Source organism: Callospermophilus lateralis, chromosome 6 (assembly GCF_048772815.1).
Source record: "Callospermophilus lateralis isolate mCalLat2 chromosome 6, mCalLat2.hap1, whole genome shotgun sequence".
Lineage (NCBI taxonomy): Eukaryota > Metazoa > Chordata > Mammalia > Rodentia > Sciuridae > Callospermophilus > Callospermophilus lateralis.
Window position 1 is genome coordinate 159,867,204 of NC_135310.1, and position 18,960 is coordinate 159,886,163.

At 42.1% G+C, this 18,960-nt stretch overlaps 3 protein-coding genes across 3 annotated transcripts; 1 reads left to right on the top strand and 2 right to left on the bottom strand.

Moving 5' to 3' along the window:
* Positions 1 to 1,980: 1,980 nt before the first annotated feature.
* On the bottom strand, positions 1,981 to 2,376 carry LOC143400962 (histone H2A type 1-A). The gene has a single exon (XM_076857937.1). It carries the CDS (start codon positions 2,374 to 2,376, stop codon positions 1,981 to 1,983), a length of 396 nt encoding a protein of 131 aa, XP_076714052.1.
* A 7,770-nt stretch (positions 2,377 to 10,146) lies between these two features.
* On the bottom strand, positions 10,147 to 10,536 carry LOC143402215 (histone H2B type 1-K-like). The gene has a single exon (XM_076859613.1). It carries the CDS (start codon positions 10,534 to 10,536, stop codon positions 10,147 to 10,149), a length of 390 nt encoding a protein of 129 aa, XP_076715728.1.
* A 922-nt stretch (positions 10,537 to 11,458) lies between these two features.
* On the top strand, positions 11,459 to 11,848 carry LOC143402216 (histone H2B type 1-K-like). The gene has a single exon (XM_076859615.1). The coding sequence runs from the start codon at positions 11,459 to 11,461 to the stop codon at positions 11,846 to 11,848; it is 390 nt and encodes a 129-aa protein (XP_076715730.1).
* The last annotated feature ends 7,112 nt before the right edge of the window (positions 11,849 to 18,960 follow it).

The following is an 18,960-nucleotide window of genomic DNA, read 5'->3' on the forward strand; positions in this document are numbered from 1 at the left end:
TCATTAGATCAATTCACTGATAGCTGACTGGACGTCGTGGCATACAGTGAAAACTGTAGGTGAGATCCAGTTGAAGGAACTGGGAGGTCACTGAGAGCGTGCCCTAGAAAGGCATTCTGTGTGCCCAGCCTCTCCCTCAAGCCCCTGTACTTCATGATAGACATGAGGCCAGCAGCTTCTTGTGTCAGGCCCTCTGCCATGGTGACCTACCTTCCCTCAGGCCCAAAGGAACGGAGCCAGCTGACCAGGGACTGAAGCCTGGGCCACCTTGGGCCAGGTAAATCCTTCTTCCTGTGAGCTGTTTCTCAGTTATCTGTCACAGTGGTGAGAAAGTTACACTCCTCTTCCAGCGATTTTGAAATGTATATCATTACAAACTATACTTAACTGTTCACCTTCACTTGTGCATCTTATTTATCTCTACTCATTACTAATATTTTACTTTACATTCTAATTTACCATGACATTCCTTTTCTTCTTTCATTATTTCCTGCTTTTCATTGGATTTGTTGAGATTTTTTTATTACTCAATTTTTTCTACATTGATTTTAACACTGCATGTCATAAAATTCATATACCCCAATCAATATATCCTAATCAGCATGCCTACCCTTCTAGAAACGATTCAAATATATTAGAATTCTTTATTTTGAAATAGCCTTTCATCTAAAATTACTATCTAGTTTTTTGTTTGTTCACTGATTCTTAAAATTACTGTTGTTTTTTGCTCACTGATTTTTAATGCCATCACAAATACATTATTCTTTACAGATAGTATATTTATATTTTTACCTCTTTATAGTATTCTTTTATCTCAACCTTCTGAATCAATCTATTTCAATATACATCCTTCAGTAGTAATTCTTCCAGGATGCATCTGAGAAGTAAGTCTTTGTCCAAAAATGGTTGCACGTACTAAAAATAGTTTATCTGGACATATAATTTTAAATTGAGAATTATTGTTGCCTTAGTACTTTGAAGATATTATTCCATTGTCCTGTGATTTCCATGGTTGCTACTCCATGGTTTGGTGGAGAAGGCAAAACTTTAGCTCTATCTTCTTAAAATTTTCCGTTGGTACTATGAATTAACTGACATGATAGATCAACAGGAAGGAAGCTTACAAATTTCACATGGTATGACAGTCATCATAAGAAAGTGAAGATCCAAAGACACACAGTTCAGCATTTGGATTGTTCATAACAGCCAATTATGAAATGTGATAAGCGTTTGACAACTTTCTTCTCAAATTTCTTGTCCATAGTGCATAAACAGATCAACTATTGTGCCTTTTTATCGGTAAAACTGTTGAATTATCCCACATTTCTTAATTTCAAAAAAACTGACAGGCCTTGTCATCTTCTGGCCCCTAAAACTGGCAGTAGTATTTCACTATTCACATATAATGGCTTATTTTGATTCATTTTGTATCTTCATCCTATTGTGTGAAGCCCAGGTATCAAATATTCGGATGCTCCTTTAGACATGCACATGTACCAGTGCCAAAGTTTAACTTGCTTCACCTTTACCATGTTGAGAAAGAATCCTTTTCTAGAATGTACTTAAGCCATAGGACTGCCAGACTGCTGTAATGTAGGATTGCCCAGTTAGACCAGAAGGAACGAGTCTACTTCTAATTCAATCAGTAATATATACGCATTAGTTCACGTAGACAAAGTTGAATCCCTTTTGCCCCCTACCTGGGAAACGACTGTCAACGCGAAAGGAAAAACTGGCCTTTGTAGCCACCAAATTTACTGTTAAAATTAGTACACATTTCACATTATCAGCTTCTAAAGCCTATCGACTTCATTTTGTAATACGCGTTTTCACCATTCTTGAATACTGGTACTTATACACGAATTAAGTTGTAATTTGTGCACAGCCCTCTTATGAAATTGTGGGTGGCCCTGAAAAGAGCCTTTTATGTAACTTAACTTCTCCAGGATTTACGTCATTTGGAATTTTTTCAGTTGGAGATTATTTGCTTGGAATCTTGTGGTGACGATTTTCAGTCTTCTTGGGCAGCAGTACGGCCTGGATATTGGGCAGGACGCCGCCCTGCGCGATGGTCACGCCACCCAGCAACTTATTAAGCTCCTCATCGTTGCGGATGGCCAGCTGCAGGTGGCGCGGGATGATGCGCGTCTTCTTGTTGTCGCGGGCCGCATTGCCAGCCAGCTCCAGGATCTCGGCCGTCAGGTACTCCAGCACCGCCGCCAGGTAGACCGGCGCTCCGGCCCCGACCCGCTCGGCATAGTTGCCCTTGCGCAGCAAGCGGTGGATTCGGCCCACGGGAAACTGCAGTCCCGCTCTACAAGAGCGAGTTCTTGCCTTAGCGCGCGCCTTGCCGCCCTGCTTGCCACGTCCAGACATCTCTGCAGAAAGGGTCTGCTGCAAACAAGGAATATGCCCCAAACCCGGTCTATTTATAGTCTAATCCCAGGTTGTGCTCGCCACCTGATTGGCTATGACTGCAGAACCAATCAGAAAGTCTTACTGGAGACACTTCATTTGCATACTCGCCACTGCTGTCGTCCAATCAGATAGTGTTTGCCCTTACGTCATTCGAGCTTTGTGCCTATAAATACCACTCTTCCCAGCCTCGAGTGGCGTTTTCTTTTTGGCTTCTCCTGGGAGCCGTGGTCTTTGAGCTGTTAACGTTGTAGAGCTAATTACCAGCCATGCCGGAGTTGTCTTGTAAAGGTAGTAATTAGCTCTACAACGTTAACAGCTCAAAGACACGGATCCAGGAGAAGCCAAAGAAAACGCCACTCGAAGGCTGGGAAGAGTGGTATTTATAGGCACAAAGCTCGAATGACGTAAGGGCAAACACTATCTGATTACACAGCAGTGGCGAGATGCAAATGAAGTGTCTCCAGTAAGCCATTCATGATTGGTTCTGCAGACATAGCGAATCAGGTGGCGAGCACAACCTGGGATTAGACTATAAATAGACCGGGTTTGGGGCATATTCCTTGTTTGCAGCAGACCCTTTCTGCGGATGTCTGGACGTGGCAAGCAGGGCGAAGGCACAGGCGGTCACCAAGTACACCAGTTCCAAGTAAATTTATTTCGTAAACTTGCCTCCAACCCAAAGGCTCTTTTAAGAGCCACCTAAATTTTCTAAAGAAAGAGCTGTGTGCTTCTCTTGTCAGCCATAATTCTTTGGCATTTGGCACCAGTAGGTTGGTTTTGTGTACTCCTGTTCACTAAACATTGTTCAGTGGTCCGAAGTTTCCTTCCACGAATCTAGAAGCTTTTCAAAGGCAGTTGTCCTCTAAGGTTTTTTTGGTAGTCAACATGTAGATTCCATGTAAGGCTTTGGTAGTTCTTAGCTAGTACACACCCCCATAGTAAAATCGAAACAAGGTCTGAATAGATTTTTATGGCCTTGGTCAATTTGTTTGGTAATTAAATCTAGTTATCCTCCAGGCATTGGGACTCTGCAGCCTAAAGCTCAGGTTTCTTGTCTAGATGTCCTTTATTAAGACGCCTCAAGTTTCGTTGACTTTGAAATATGGAGGTTTGCCATTCCTCTAGGGCACTTCATTCTGGAATAATATCTGACTAACTACAATTAGTTGGCAGTTAATTTTAACTGAATTTTCTCTTCATACCTAATAGAAGTTATGGTATGATCTCAGTATTTGTTTTGGTAGAGCTATTAAAAATGGTATTTTTATGTCCTGTGTTACTAGATCACTACTCTTCAAAAGCAGATGAAGTGATGAGACTGAATTCAACTCTTAAAAAGGTATTAACTGGAAACAATACAATTTTTAAATTGTTATATTCTGGAAACTTGCTTGTTGGAACTCTCAATTTGATGATGTTTTTCTTTCATTTAAAAATACTTAGACTATGCATATGATATTTTTTTTGCATGAAAAAACTTTAGTTTCATTTGTTAGTATATCTGAATGTACAGGAAAAAAATCCAAAATAAAATGCCCTGTACTTCTATGCAAAGCTAGGTTCCTGCAGAGCCTTCTTTGACTAGGAGTCCTCCAAGGTGGCAGACAGGGTTCTGTGCCAGTATAGCTCCAGCTGCCCCATCACACTCTGAGAAACAGCAGATACTACCCCCAAATCCCTGTCAACTTTGTGACCACTCCTAGCAGGCTACTCTAATTACCCAAGGATGGTCTTTAGGATTATTTGGGCAAAAGGTAAAAAGGTAACTAGGAAAAACATCTCTTCAGAGGAAACCTGACATAGTCTTTATCTCCAATATATTTTGGCTACAAGTAAGAGGAAATGCCAGTTGATTTGGCTGAGGCAATAAATACACTACACAGGACACCAAGTCAGAGAAGTTTTCCCCAGAAGGATGATGGAAGCCCTGCTCCAGCCTTGCATTCTTGCCTCTGCCCTTTTCCACAACTGGACTTGACCCTGATACTGGTCTGCAAGTATTCATGTAAATAGGACACAGTAAAGGCAGGGAGAGATTGTTTCACCGGGTGTCCAACTGAAAGCAAAGAGCCTTCCCAGAGGACACCCTCTAGGTCCATTCACTCAATCCAGTGCCAGGTGCTGCCAGAGCCATCTGCCTGCCTCTAGGGTACCATGTAATGGGGAAGCAATCATTTACCTTCTTATAAATTTGCCATTTTAAAAACTTAAGTGAAGTTCTAAGTATTTTTTTTATTATTACAAATAAGGCATTTCCCTATTAATATCTTGTTTTATATGAAAGATTGCTTTCTGTGCATTAGTAAATCCCACTATGTCACTGAATTAACTTATTTTCATATTAGTTTTCTAGTAGATGTTGCATTTTAAATGTTTGCAATATTATCTGAAAATAGTAAACATTTTATTGCCTCCTTTTAATTAGTTAAATTTCTAATTTCTTTCTCTTGCCTGATTTTAGTGGCTTGCACCTTTACAACAATATGAAAGAGTGACAAGCATACATTCTTGCCAAAGATTCTTCTGCCATCATTCTGATTAAAAATATATGTTGTATTGAGGAAGAATCATTCTGTCTGATTTATTGAGTTTTATATCAAGAATGGATGTTGAGTTTTGCTAAATGCCTTTTCAGTATCTCTGGAGATGATCATATATTTTCATTTTTAGGTATATTATGGTGAGTTATTTTAATGCACTTCCTAAATTGAGTTATCCTTGCATTCCTGCTAAAAACCCCTGTTAGACATCATATTTAATACATTTAATGTTATGCTGAATGTTTGCAATGTATTATTTATATTTCACCACTATAACAGAGGTATTCTCTATTTTTCTTTTTTGTGAGGAATATATTCAGCTTTTGCAGGAAAATTTTATTCCATTTATAAAATTAATATGGAAGATTGTTGTCTTATTTATACTCTGGAGTTGTTTGAACAGTATTGGAATTCTCTTTTCTTAACAACTTTGGTAATATTCCATTTTGAATGAATTGGTATTTGATGCCCTTTTTTTTGTGTGTGAGAGTTCTTAGTTTTTTTTTTAATAATTTTTTAGTTGTAGATGGATACAATATCTTTATTTATTTATTTTTATGTGGTGCTGAGGATCGAACCCAGTGCCTCATGCATGTGAGACATGCGTTCTACCACTGAGCTACAACCCCAGCCCAATTTTTTGTTGTTGTTTGTTTTGTTTTGTCTTTATTCTGATTTGTTATATATAACAGAAGAATGCATTAAAATTCATATCACACTTATAGAACACAATTTTTCATATCTCTGGTTGCATACAAAGTGTAGTCACACCATTCATATCTTCATACCTGTACTTAGGGTAATGATATCCATCTCATTCCGCCATCTTTTCTACCCCCATGCCTCCTCCTTTCCTCTCCCTCCCCTTTGCCCTGTCTAGAGTTCATCTAATCCTCCCATGCTCCCCCTACATTCTCCATTATGAATCTGACTTCTTTTATCAGAGAAAATATTCAGCATTTGTTTTTTTTGGGGATTGGCTAACTTAGCCAATATGAAATTATTGTTTCGATATGCTAACAATATGGAATAAACTTTGATAAATTAGTTTTTTTTCCAGAAAAATCATCTAAGAATAATCCCTTAGACATAAGCAAGTTCTTTATTATTGATTGTTGTCACCACTGTGTTCTCTGTAGCACAACTCCTGCATTATCTCATTTTGTATGTGCTTTCTCATTTACACAAACCACACTAAGTAATGATTCACCCTTTATTTTATTTATTTTATTTGTTACTTATTTATTTATTGGTACTGGGGATTGAACCCAGGGATGCTTTACCACTGAGTCTCATCCCCAGCCTCTTTTTTTTTTTTTTTTAAATTTTGAAACAGGGGTCTTACTAAGATGCTGAGACTGGCCTTGAGCTTGAGATTCTACTGCCTCATCCTCCTGAATCTCTGGGATTATGTGCCATGATGCCTGGTTCCTTTATTTCATTTAAAAAATGTATTTCTTGTAGTTTTGCATTTATTAAGTTTTACTTTTTTATTTTCTCATAACTATTTTTTTTAATTTTTCTCACTATTTATTTTTTCTGCTTTGCTGGTTCATTTTTCTTTTTTATTTCCCTAACTTCTTAAGTGTATGCTTACTTTACAGAGGCAGTCCTCACACTGCATGGTGTTGATAGAAATGGATTTCAGTTACCAGTGTCTAGCTCAATAACACCATTTGCTAAACAACCCAGTTCAAATTTCATTTACCATGGTTTTCAATAGTAATCACATAAACTAGAAACTTCACTGCTAGCTCTTCAATCTCATACACAAACAGCATACAAATCATGATTGGTGACAATTGTGTCACGACTTTTAAAGTTTGTCATTGATTTATGTTGTTTGGTTTATGCACAGACAGGAAGCATGTTATTTGGGGATTTGCTCTAGAAGCAGGAGCAATTGTGGCTTTATTTACCTATCTGTAGACTGTGATTTTTGCATTGTCACTTCAAAGAACATAATTGGTACCAATCAGCTGAGGGCTGGGAAAAGTGCCTATTTAGAAGTATGAAGTCTGATATCGCCACAAAATCACTATAATGCCTTTGAACTCAGAAAAAGAGAAATATCACCCTCTAAGGGAAACTTCCTGGTCTCATCTTACGTGAGACCATCAGTTATACTGGTCAAGGGAAACCCCAAGGAGAGGGACCAGAGGGGACCAAACCACCTTAATCAAGTCTTCATTGTCCCACTGTGAAGGTAGTGCTGCTGGCCCTTCAGTGTGGAGTCACTTGTAGAAAACTGACTGCAGTGTGGGGCTTCCCTTTTCCAAAAAGATTTTTTAAAATTGTGTTTCCTTTTCCTCCATTCTTCAAACATTTGCTCATTGAATGTTGTATGTGTGTGTGTAAAATATATATATAGGAGTTCCTTAGTATCATGGGGTTTGCTTTCTTGTATAGTGAAAGGTAGACTTTATCAAATGTAAAAAGGCATTTATGGATGAAGGAAATATGACACAGAAAATTTAGAGCAGAATTCTTTATATTAGGAGACCAGGGAAGGCTTTGCATTTTCTGTAATTTACTCTAAAATATGAGATGAGATCACACTGAAATTGAGATGAGATCACACTGAAATTTGGAGAAAGTCCTAAATCCAATGATGGGTGGCTTTACCCATCAAAGGAGAACACTTGACACAGAGATACCAAGAAGATCCTTACATAGTGGGGCGTGGCAAACCGAAATTGTAGAATGTCACAATAAGCCATCCCCAGTCCCCACCAGAGTGAGGAAGGAAGCATGGCAAAGGGTCTTCCTGGACAGTCTCCAGCTGAAACAAACTCTGTTGACATTTTTTTTTTTTTAACTTTTGGCTTTTATAACAGTGAAAGAATATATTTCAATTGTTTTAAGCTACAAATTTGTGGTTATTGTGCACTTGGAATGTGCTAATCTCAGCTGAGATGTGCCTTAACTATAAAATAATAGATTTCAAAGACTTAATTTAAAAAAAATGTAAATTATAATTTTTATCTTGATTACTGTTGAAATTATAACTTTTGGAATGTAACAAACTATTAGATTAAAATTAATTACATCTGTTTCTTTTTTGCTACTTTTTAGCTACTGGAACGTTTAAAGTTATATATGTGGCCAGTATTTCTGGTTTGCTTTATATTTCTATTGAACCTTTTGAAATTAAAAATATACACTCAGTTTAAAGTGTTAAGAAACTGAGGACTGGACACAGAATGTGGCTCAGTGGTAGAGCACTTGCCTTGCATGTATGAGGCACTGGGTTCAATTCTCAGCACCACATATAAATGAATGAATGAATAAAATAAAAGTCCATCAACAATTTAAAAAAAATTGAAAATCATGTATTTAACAAAGGACATGTATTCAATATATAAATACTCAACAATAATAAAGTAACCACACAGTTAAGTGCAAAGGATTCAGAAGGACATCTTAACAAATAAGAATGTAAAAAGAAGCTCAACATCATTTTTTTAAATTAAGGAAATAAAAATAATGAGATACACTTGTACACCTAACAGAATGATGAAAATCTGTAACACGTTTAAAAATTATAACAAAGATATGGTGCAAGAAGGACCCACATTCCTTGCTGGGGGAATGTAGAAGGGTGCAGCAACTTTGGAAGACAGTTTGGCAGTTTCTCACACAGCTATGCATTGACCATATGACCCAGAAATCATGTCTTTAGTGTTTACCTAGCTAACTTGCAAACGCATTCTCAAAATTCTGCATATAAATAAATATGACTTATAGTAGCTAAAAGATCTCTTCAATAACTAAATGGAGGGCTAGGGTTGTAAGTCTGTAGAGTGCTTGTCTGGCAAGCCTGAGGCCCTGGTTTCAATCCCCAGCAATGGGGGTGAGGGGCTGGGGGTTGTGAATTGAAAAACAAAACATAGTATTTTTAATCAATAAAAATGAGCAATTACTCATCATATAAGTGAATTATAAATCCATGTTGCTGATTGAAAGAAACAGAATAAAAAATTACATTTCAATTCTTGAAGTGGAGAATTGACATGGATGTGACAGGTATGCGGATGTATTGTTTTCCAGGGTTTTATTGTGGCACCTGGGCACTTGATTATAGATGATGCTCCTCTTTTATACAATGTGAATTCAGATACTCCATCGTCACCTCCTTGATGGTTACTCCAGTACTCCTGCTGGAGCTGTTTCTCAGGGCATTTTTTTCTATGAATATATTGTATATTTAACATCAACTAAAGTTTTCAAAAATGGTGGGAAAAACACAGTCTGAATTTCAAGAGGCAATAAGACATCGAATCAAATTGAAGATTCCAGCTACACCCCAGTTTTCTGGAAGTTCTATTTTGATCCTTCCTTTTTAAGGTAGTCCATGTCAGTGTGTGTTATCTCCCCCCCCCCCCCCCTTAATGCTCATCTGCTCTGGGAGGAGGATCAAGATCATGATGACAGAGCAGATCTTGCACGCGAAGTCCTGACCTGAATATTGGGCATCTTAATTTCTCGTAAACCCTATGATAAAACAGTGACCACCCCCCATAAATTCTAAATAATGCCAAATATAGGGCATTCAGTTAATACAGTTTCTCCTGTTTACCAGTTGACCATGGTTAGTCAAATTGTTGAGTTCAAATTACTTGAAATGACAAGATGTTCACATTCCTACATCAACCTCTTCTCAAACATAGAGCTGAGTCCGGACTTCAGCGAAGCTTTCAGAGGACATCAACAGACCAAGAGACGCTCGGGCTTTGGGCCTCAAGAGCCAGCAGCCCAACCCAAGGAGGAAGAAAACCAGCCTCGACGCTCGCCTGCCCAACTTGTGGGAAGTCCACAGCTCCAGGCTCTCCCGGCTCGGAAGATTGGCACAACGGGACAACCTAGAAAAGGGAGCTGTTGGCCCATGGGGCCCACCTGTAGCAACACCCAAGGTGGAACTGGGGTTATATTTGGAGGCCTTCTCGACATCCTTTTCCTTGGCGTTTCAATGAAACCGTGGCACAAAGCTCACTCAGAGCATGCTGCTAGGTGAACCACTAAGACTAGTCACATTAGATGCAAACGGGAGCTTGTCCAACCCAGCAAGCATACTTCCTGCACGCCACACAGGCCCCCAAACCCGGAAAGTGATCAGCGTGCAGCCCATTAGAAACTGTAGGTGGCTCTGAAAAGAGCCTTTGGTTTGTGGCGTTCATCTGGCAGCTGGTCAAGCTCGCTTGGCGCCGGTGTACTTGGTGGCGACCTTGGTGTCCTCGGGCCCCGAGCGCTTGGCCAGCTCAGGAGGCAGCAGCAGGCGCACGGCCGTCAGGATCTCCCGGGACGAGATGGTCGAGCGCTTGTTGTAGTGCGCCAGGCGCGAGGCCTCGCCCTCGATGCGCTTGAAGATGTCCTTGACGAACGTATTCACGGAGCCCCCTGCCTCAGAAGAGACACCTGCATCTGAGTGACCCCGCCTGGGCACCTCGTAGTTGTAACCAGCACTCCTGGTGGCATCTCTTGCGCTTTCCCCACCGCCCTCCTTCTTCTGACTTCTAGAAGCAGCTTTCTTACAGCCCTTTTTAGAAGTGGCGGCGCTCCTCGGAGCAAGCCCCGGCATGGCCAGGGATCCGTGGCAAAGCAAAGTGGAAGACAGCAGCACCCACTTGTGAGAGCGGTATTTATAGGCACAGAGCTCAAATGGCGTCCTCTGCATCTGCCGTGTGATTGGATATTGCCATGTATGTAAATAAGGAGACCCCTTTCAGTTCTCTGATTGGTTAAACATCAGGCAGCAGTCAGAACCGCCACAAGCCACCCCCAGACTATAAGTAGGCTGGGAGCCTGTCTTAACGGAAACCGTTTCCATTATAACAGATGGCTCCTGAGTTTTGCGGTGATGCGGAGGTGACCGGCCCCTGTTCTCCATGGTTGTGATGTCCCTGTGGTGGGTTTGCTGGCCCGGGCCTGCCAGCTTGGCAGCTTGTGGTGTTAAACCACACTGAACTTCATTGTGGCCGCTGCCAAACATGTGGACAGCACCCAACTCCAAGGTTGGGCAGGACACCCCCAGAATTATATATGGTTGCCCCATCCTCCCTTTGAGCTCAGCTTCCTTCCACACCACATTGCAGGACAGCTCCAGGGTCTGGCTGTCAGGTGCACCTGTGCGCCCATGCCTCCAGCAAAGCTTCACTTGTGAGGGCCAGCAAACCCACAGGGACATCACAACCATGGAGAACACGGGCCGGTCACCTCCGCATCACCGCAAAACTCAGGAGCCATCTGTTATAACGGAAACGGTTTCCGTTAAGACAGGCTCCCAGCCTACTTATAGTCTGGGGGTGGCTTGTGGCGGTTCTGACTGCTGCCTGATGTTTAACCAATCAGAGTACTGACAGGGGTCTCCTTATTTACATACATGGCAATATCCAATCACACGGCAGATGCAGAGGACGCCATTTGAGCTCTGTGCCTATAAATACCGCTCTCACAAGTGGGTGCTGCTGTCTTCCACTTTGCTTTGCCACGGATCCCTGGCCATGCCGGGGCTTGCTCCGAGGAGCGCCGCCACTTCTAAAAAGGGCTGTAAGAAAGCTGCTTCTAGAAGTCAGAAGAAGGAGGGCGGTGGGGAAAGCGCAAGAGATGCCACCAGGAGTGCTGGTTACAACTACGAGGTGCCCAGGCGGGGTCACTCAGATGCAGGTGTCTCTTCTGAGGCAGGGGGCTCCGTGAATACGTTCGTCAAGGACATCTTCAAGCGCATCGAGGGCGAGGCCTCGCGCCTGGCGCACTACAACAAGCGCTCGACCATCTCGTCCCGGGAGATCCTGACGGCCGTGCGCCTGCTGCTGCCTCCTGAGCTGGCCAAGCGCTCGGGGCCCGAGGACACCAAGGTCGCCACCAAGTACACCGGCGCCAAGCGAGCTTGACCAGCTGCCAGATGAACGCCACAAACCAAAGGCTCTTTTCAGAGCCACCTACAGTTTCTAATGGGCTGCACGCTGATCACTTTCCGGGTTTGGGGGCCTGTGTGGCGTGCAGGAAGTATGCTTGCTGGGTTGGACAAGCTCCCGTTTGCATCTAATGTGACTAGTCTTAGTGGTTCACCTAGCAGCATGCTCTGAGTGAGCTTTGTGCCACGGTTTCATTGAAACGCCAAGGAAAAGGATGTCGAGAAGGCCTCCAAATATAACCCCAGTTCCACCTTGGGTGTTGCTACAGGTGGGCCCCATGGGCCAACAGCTCCCTTTTCTAGGTTGTCCCGTTGTGCCAATCTTCCGAGCCGGGAGAGCCTGGAGCTGTGGACTTCCCACAAGTTGGGCAGGCGAGCGTCGAGGCTGGTTTTCTTCCTCCTTGGGTTGGGCTGCTGGCTCTTGAGGCCCAAAGCCCGAGCGTCTCTTGGTCTGTTGATGTCCTCTGAAAGCTTCGCTGAAGTCCGGACTCAGCTCTATGTTTGAGAAGAGGTTGATGTAGGAATGTGAACATCTTGTCATTTCAAGTAATTTGAACTCAACAATTTGACTAACCATGGTCAACTGGTAAACAGGAGAAACTGTATTAACTGAATGCCCTATATTTGGCATTATTTAGAATTTATGGGGGGTGGTCACTGTTTTATCATAGGGTTTACGAGAAATTAAGATGCCCAATATTCAGGTCAGGACTTCGCGTGCAAGATCTGCTCTGTCATCATGATCTTGATCCTCCTCCCAGAGCAGATGAGCATTAAGGGGGGGGGGGGAGATAACACACACTGACATGGACTACCTTAAAAAGGAAGGATCAAAATAGAACTTCCAGAAAACTGGGGTGTAGCTGGAATCTTCAATTTGATTCGATGTCTTATTGCCTCTTGAAATTCAGACTGTGTTTTTCCCACCATTTTTGAAAACTTTAGTTGATGTTAAATATACAATATATTCATAGAAAAAAATGCCCTGAGAAACAGCTCCAGCAGGAGTACTGGAGTAACCATCAAGGAGGTGACGATGGAGTATCTGAATTCACATTGTATAAAAGAGGAGCATCATCTATAATCAAGTGCCCAGGTGCCACAATAAAACCCTGGAAAACAATACATCCGCATACCTGTCACATCCATGTCAATTCTCCACTTCAAGAATTGAAATGTAATTTTTTATTCTGTTTCTTTCAATCAGCAACATGGATTTATAATTCACTTATATGATGAGTAATTGCTCATTTTTATTGATTAAAAATACTATGTTTTGTTTTTCAATTCACAACCCCCAGCCCCTCACCCCCATTGCTGGGGATTGAAACCAGGGCCTCAGGCTTGCCAGACAAGCACTCTACAGACTTACAACCCTAGCCCTCCATTTAGTTATTGAAGAGATCTTTTAGCTACTATAAGTCATATTTATTTATATGCAGAATTTTGAGAATGCGTTTGCAAGTTAGCTAGGTAAACACTAAAGACATGATTTCTGGGTCATATGGTCAATGCATAGCTGTGTGAGAAACTGCCAAACTGTCTTCCAAAGTTGCTGCACCCTTCTACATTCCCCCAGCAAGGAATGTGGGTCCTTCTTGCACCATATCTTTGTTATAATTTTTAAACGTGTTACAGATTTTCATCATTCTGTTAGGTGTACAAGTGTATCTCATTATTTTTATTTCCTTAATTTAAAAAAATGATGTTGAGCTTCTTTTTACATTCTTATTTGTTAAGATGTCCTTCTGAATCCTTTGCACTTAACTGTGTGGTTACTTTATTATTGTTGAGTATTTATATATTGAATACATGTCCTTTGTTAAATACATGATTTTCAATTTTTTTTAAATTGTTGATGGACTTTTATTTTATTCATTCATTCATTTATATGTGGTGCTGAGAATTGAACCCAGTGCCTCATACATGCAAGGCAAGTGCTCTACCACTGAGCCACATTCTGTGTCCAGTCCTCAGTTTCTTAACACTTTAAACTGAGTGTATATTTTTAATTTCAAAAGGTTCAATAGAAATATAAAGCAAACCAGAAATACTGGCCACATATATAACTTTAAACGTTCCAGTAGCTAAAAAGTAGCAAAAAAGAAACAGATGTAATTAATTTTAATCTAATAGTTTGTTACATTCCAAAAGTTATAATTTCAACAGTAATCAAGATAAAAATTATAATTTACATTTTTTTAAATTAAGTCTTTGAAATCTATTATTTTATAGTTAAGGCACATCTCAGCTGAGATTATCACATTCCAAGTGCACAATAACCACAAATTTGTAGCTTAAAACAATTGAAATATATTCTTTCACTGTTATAAAAGCCAAAAGTTAAAAAAAAAAAATGTCAACAGAGTTTGTTTCAGCTGGAGACTGTCCAGGAAGACCCTTTGCCATGCTTCCTTCCTCACTCTGGTGGGGACTGGGGATGGCTTATTGTGACATTCTACAATTTCGGTTTGCCACGCCCCACTATGTAAGGATCTTCTTGGTATCTCTGTGTCAAGTGTTCTCCTTTGATGGGTAAAGCCACCCATCATTGGATTTAGGACTTTCTCCAAATTTCAGTGTGATCTCATCTCAATTTCAGTGTGATCTCATCTCATATTTTAGAGTAAATTACAGAAAATGCAAAGCCTTCCCTGGTCTCCTAATATAAAGAATTCTGCTCTAAATTTTCTGTGTCATATTTCCTTCATCCATAAATGCCTTTTTACATTTGATAAAGTCTACCTTTCACTATACAAGAAAGCAAACCCCATGATACTAAGGAACTCCTATATATATATTTTACACACACACATACAACATTCAATGAGCAAATGTTTGAAGAATGGAGGAAAAGGAAACACAATTTTAAAAAATCTTTTTGGAAAAGGGAAGCCCCACACTGCAGTCAGTTTTCTACAAGTGACTCCACACTGAAGGGCCAGCAGCACTACCTTCACAGTGGGACAATGAAGACTTGATTAAGGTGGTTTGGTCCCCTCTGGTCCCTCTCCTTGGGGTTTCCCTTGTCCAGTATAACTGATGGTTTCACGTAAGATGAGACCAGGAAGTTTCCCTAGAGGGTGATATTTCTCTTTTTCTGAGTTCAGATGGAGGCCAATCATCTGCCTGGTATCAACCAGGATTAAATGGAACGCAGCTGCTCTTGGCCTGAGAATGACAGGAGAACAGAACAGAAAAGTACAGAAGGATTTTGATTGTTCTGTGGGCCAGTCTCTGTGGCCTCCAGAACTGGGCTTGTCCCAGCTGCTCCTTTCTGACTTTTGACCCACATCAGTCTCCATCTTTTCTGTCCTTTTCTTTTCTTCCAGACCCACTTCAGTTGGACTCTTATCACTGTGAACAGATACGACAAACAGAAGCCACAACTAAATGAGCACAATAAAAAGTCGACCTTGCAGTGCAATGACCAACAAATAGGTCTGGGCCCTAGTCTTCTTTTAGGAGGGAGGTCCATGATCTGGATCCTTACTAATTAGCACCAAAAGAAAAATGAGAGTCTGGCTGAAGAGGGAAGGTCTAAGGAATTGAGCCTGAGCAAAAGCTTTTACATAGGAATCTGGATCTGAAAGAAGACAAGGCAGACTGGTCATCTTCATAAAGGTAGAAGACATCAAAGAACCAAAAGAAAAAATCCAGGATAAGAGATAAATTGCATTTTCTCCAAGTTAAGATTTGAAGTCTAGTTACATTTTAAGTGGTTGTCATGGTCACTGGAGCAAAAAAACAAAGATGTTCCAAATAAGAGCAGAGCATCCAGGTTCAAGATGCCAGCTCCTTACAAGGCCCAAATGTTTCATGAACAGGTAGCTCAGACCTCCATGCCATCTACCATCATGGTGTCAATGCTTCTCCATGACAGGTGCCCTGGGACCCACTAAGAAGGGAGGAACATAGGTCCTAGGTTCACAGATACGTTAGCCCAATATATTGGTTCAAACTCAAATAGACAGCTCTGCACCATGGCTGCCCTCCAGGGAGGGGGAGGAGTGAAAGGCAGTAAGGGAAATTCTTCTCCTTGAGTATAGACTTAATTGCTGCAATTTATTCTCTCTCTTTGATTTTATGTAGAGAGAAGTGGCATGAAGTTAGGATGCATCTAAACTCCTGGAAATTCAAAGTGGTTTGCTGGTATGCCAGGGATCTGGAAGGGGCAAGCTGACGGTCATTGACAAGGAGATCTCGGGGAGACGTGTGTGGATGAAGTCATGGGAGTGGGCGCCGTGTTGCAGAGTCTTAATATCACAGGTAACTTTGTATCAATGAGCATCCTCTGCAGAAAAAGCACTGAACAACCAGAGGAACAGGATGACTACAGAGTGGACATAGCCACTGTCTGTCCTCGACCACATCCGTACTTGCTGACTGGGCTGCTGAAGAGATTTGTACTGGTGGCAGAGAGGGAGGCTGTGAATAGATCCAAACACCTAGGTTCTCTCTCCCCTAAACTGCTGTAGCCTCTGCCACTACCAAATGTCAAAACTATCAAAGTTAGAGACTTACACTTAGCATTCTATGTACTACCATTTCTCAAGATATTGACAATGACATCTTCCTCCCCCAAAAGAGCAGGGATTTATCTGTTGAGATAGGCACATATTCTGGAAATGAGTGATTTCCTTGCCCACAGAGCCTCAAATGACACCATACTGGGAGCACCCAGAGTATCTGAGTTATGGACATTGCAGATGCCAGCAAATAGGCACTTCTTCACAGGGCTCAGTGATCATTGCACACACTACAACATGTTGACACAGTAGAACAAACAGTCTCTGAACCCAAGGCCCCTCTATACTGCTGTGGGCTCTCTTTCCATCGTCCAAGTGGGAATTTGTTCTTCCCTTCACGATAACTTTATTCCCAGTGCATGTTGAAGACCTAGTTCCCAAAGTAATGGGATGCTTCCAGGAGGGGACATAGGTTTGCAGTCACCCTAAAATTATGAGTGCTGCCTTGCCATATTGGGATCCTCTTATTGGTTGGCCAGGAAGAAAATAAAGAAGTTATTACACCGGCAGGAATAATGAGAAGGTTGGCCATCACGGGAAGTCCGTTGCTGCTAACCAAAGGAGACAGGGAGGAGGATGTCTAGAGAGCAGGAATCCCCATGATCTTTTTAACCAGGAGTGAGTAATTTCAGCAACCACGGTAAGACAAGGGCCTGGCTTCCACCACCAAAGTGAGCAGTTGGGTTGCCCCATCCGCCAGGCCACCAGGAAGCAGAAGTGCCCACCAAAGTGAGGGGAGCTAGAATGGATGGAAGGAGGGGGATTGTGAACGTCAGTAAAGTCCTTGGGCCCAGTTGCAGCAAAAGCAGAGACGTGTGCTCCCGTAGTCCTGAAGAGTCATGGGAGCCGACCTGATGAGGAGACAAGGGACTGAGCAGTGAAGTGGGTAGCAGTCCCTATCATCACTCTGCCCCCATCTGCCGTATCCCGCAATTTGGCAAACACAGGCTCCCTGTGGTCTCTTGCTCTGCCACCAGCCACTTGCTCATGGCTGGCCCTGAGGGCTGCTCCCAGGCAGCCTCTCTAAAGGACACAGTCCTGGAAGTCAGCAGCTCCCTGAAGTAGCTTGTAGCCAACAATTGACAGCAAGTAAATACTGAGGCCTCTAACTGGACGATTCGGAGGTGTGGCCCATGCCATTGCCCTGCAACCTTGCAAAACAAGTCCAAAGTCAACTTCACCCAGCCTTGGCTTGGCATCAGACCCTGTTTGGCCTCATACCCTGCTGACCTTCTCAGGTTCCTCACTATTTCCATGTTTTTCTTTCCTGAAAACACTGACTATTGAATCACTTCCACACGTGTCTTCATCTCTGGGTCTGCTTCTGGGGAGCTCTTCTGGTAATGCTAGTAAGTTGTTTTGCTGTTAATAATTGCATGTCATAATGGAGCAAAGCAGTGTGCTCTTTAGGGGCAAAGATGTTTAACACAAGAGAAATACATACATATGAATCAAATCAAAGAAATTTAAAATCATTCAAATAATGAGTTTCCGTTGGAAATATATACAAAAATAGATGTACAATATTTTCTCTAAAAATATTTTTTTCTAGTTCCTCTGCTGAAAAGGTCTGGAATCGATGAGATCCAGGAACAATGAGCACTCACCACCCAAAGTGTGGTCTCTATTTCCCACCAAAGGCAGCAGCACTCCTTTTAGAAATCCAAGTCTGATAATAGGAAATATATGAGGAGCTTGGAAAAAGGTTTTGTGCTAGAAAAGAAGGAAGCAGTCCAAGGTGACAAGAGTCATGTCACAGTGACACTGGAATCAGCTTGCGAGGAATCGCACTGGCCAAACCAGGGGCAACCTGGGCATCGGAAAGGAATAAGAAGGTGGCTGATCACAACAGGTCTGGTGGCGTCCATGAGGCCATAATGCAGTTGGTCGTCTTGGCTGAGGGGCTGAGTCATTATTCTGAAAGTTTATAAAGTACTTGGCATGGCTTTCCTATGGAGTCTGTATTTCTAGGTTATCAGATATCTGATGAGGTAATTGTCTGTATTTGTAGAAAAACAAAATACAGCTCCTAAGTGAAGAGGGCCCGGCAGAATCAGCAAACCACAGTTTTGCAGCTTGTGGTGAAACAGTGGGTCTGGGCTTTGTTCTCTGAGCCCAGGTGGAAGGCGGGTGAGAGCCGCACTCACAGGTGAGTCGGGCAGAGGAGACCTAGCCTCGGAGGCCAGTCTGTCATCACTAAAAGTGGGATGCCAGCAGTTCCTACGGGAGTCATCAGGACGAGTCTCACACCCTCTGAAGCAATCTTGTGCTGAACCCAACAGAGCCTCTGCGGATACCTAGCCATTTATGAGATGAGAGAGCACAAAGAAACCTGGAGAACAGGGGAACAGGGGAGGTCGCCAAATTATTCATGAGAGACCCTCTGAAGCAAAGGACCCCTTTTGTCCTCGTTGGTATTGTTGCTAAGCAACAGCAAAAACAGAACAGGGAAAGGACGGCTGCAGAATAAAAGAGGTAAGTGAGCCCTAAAAGTTAAGTGACAAGTGACTCCTCCGTGGATCTGCATTTAAATCAACCAAGCATGAGGGACATCACATTG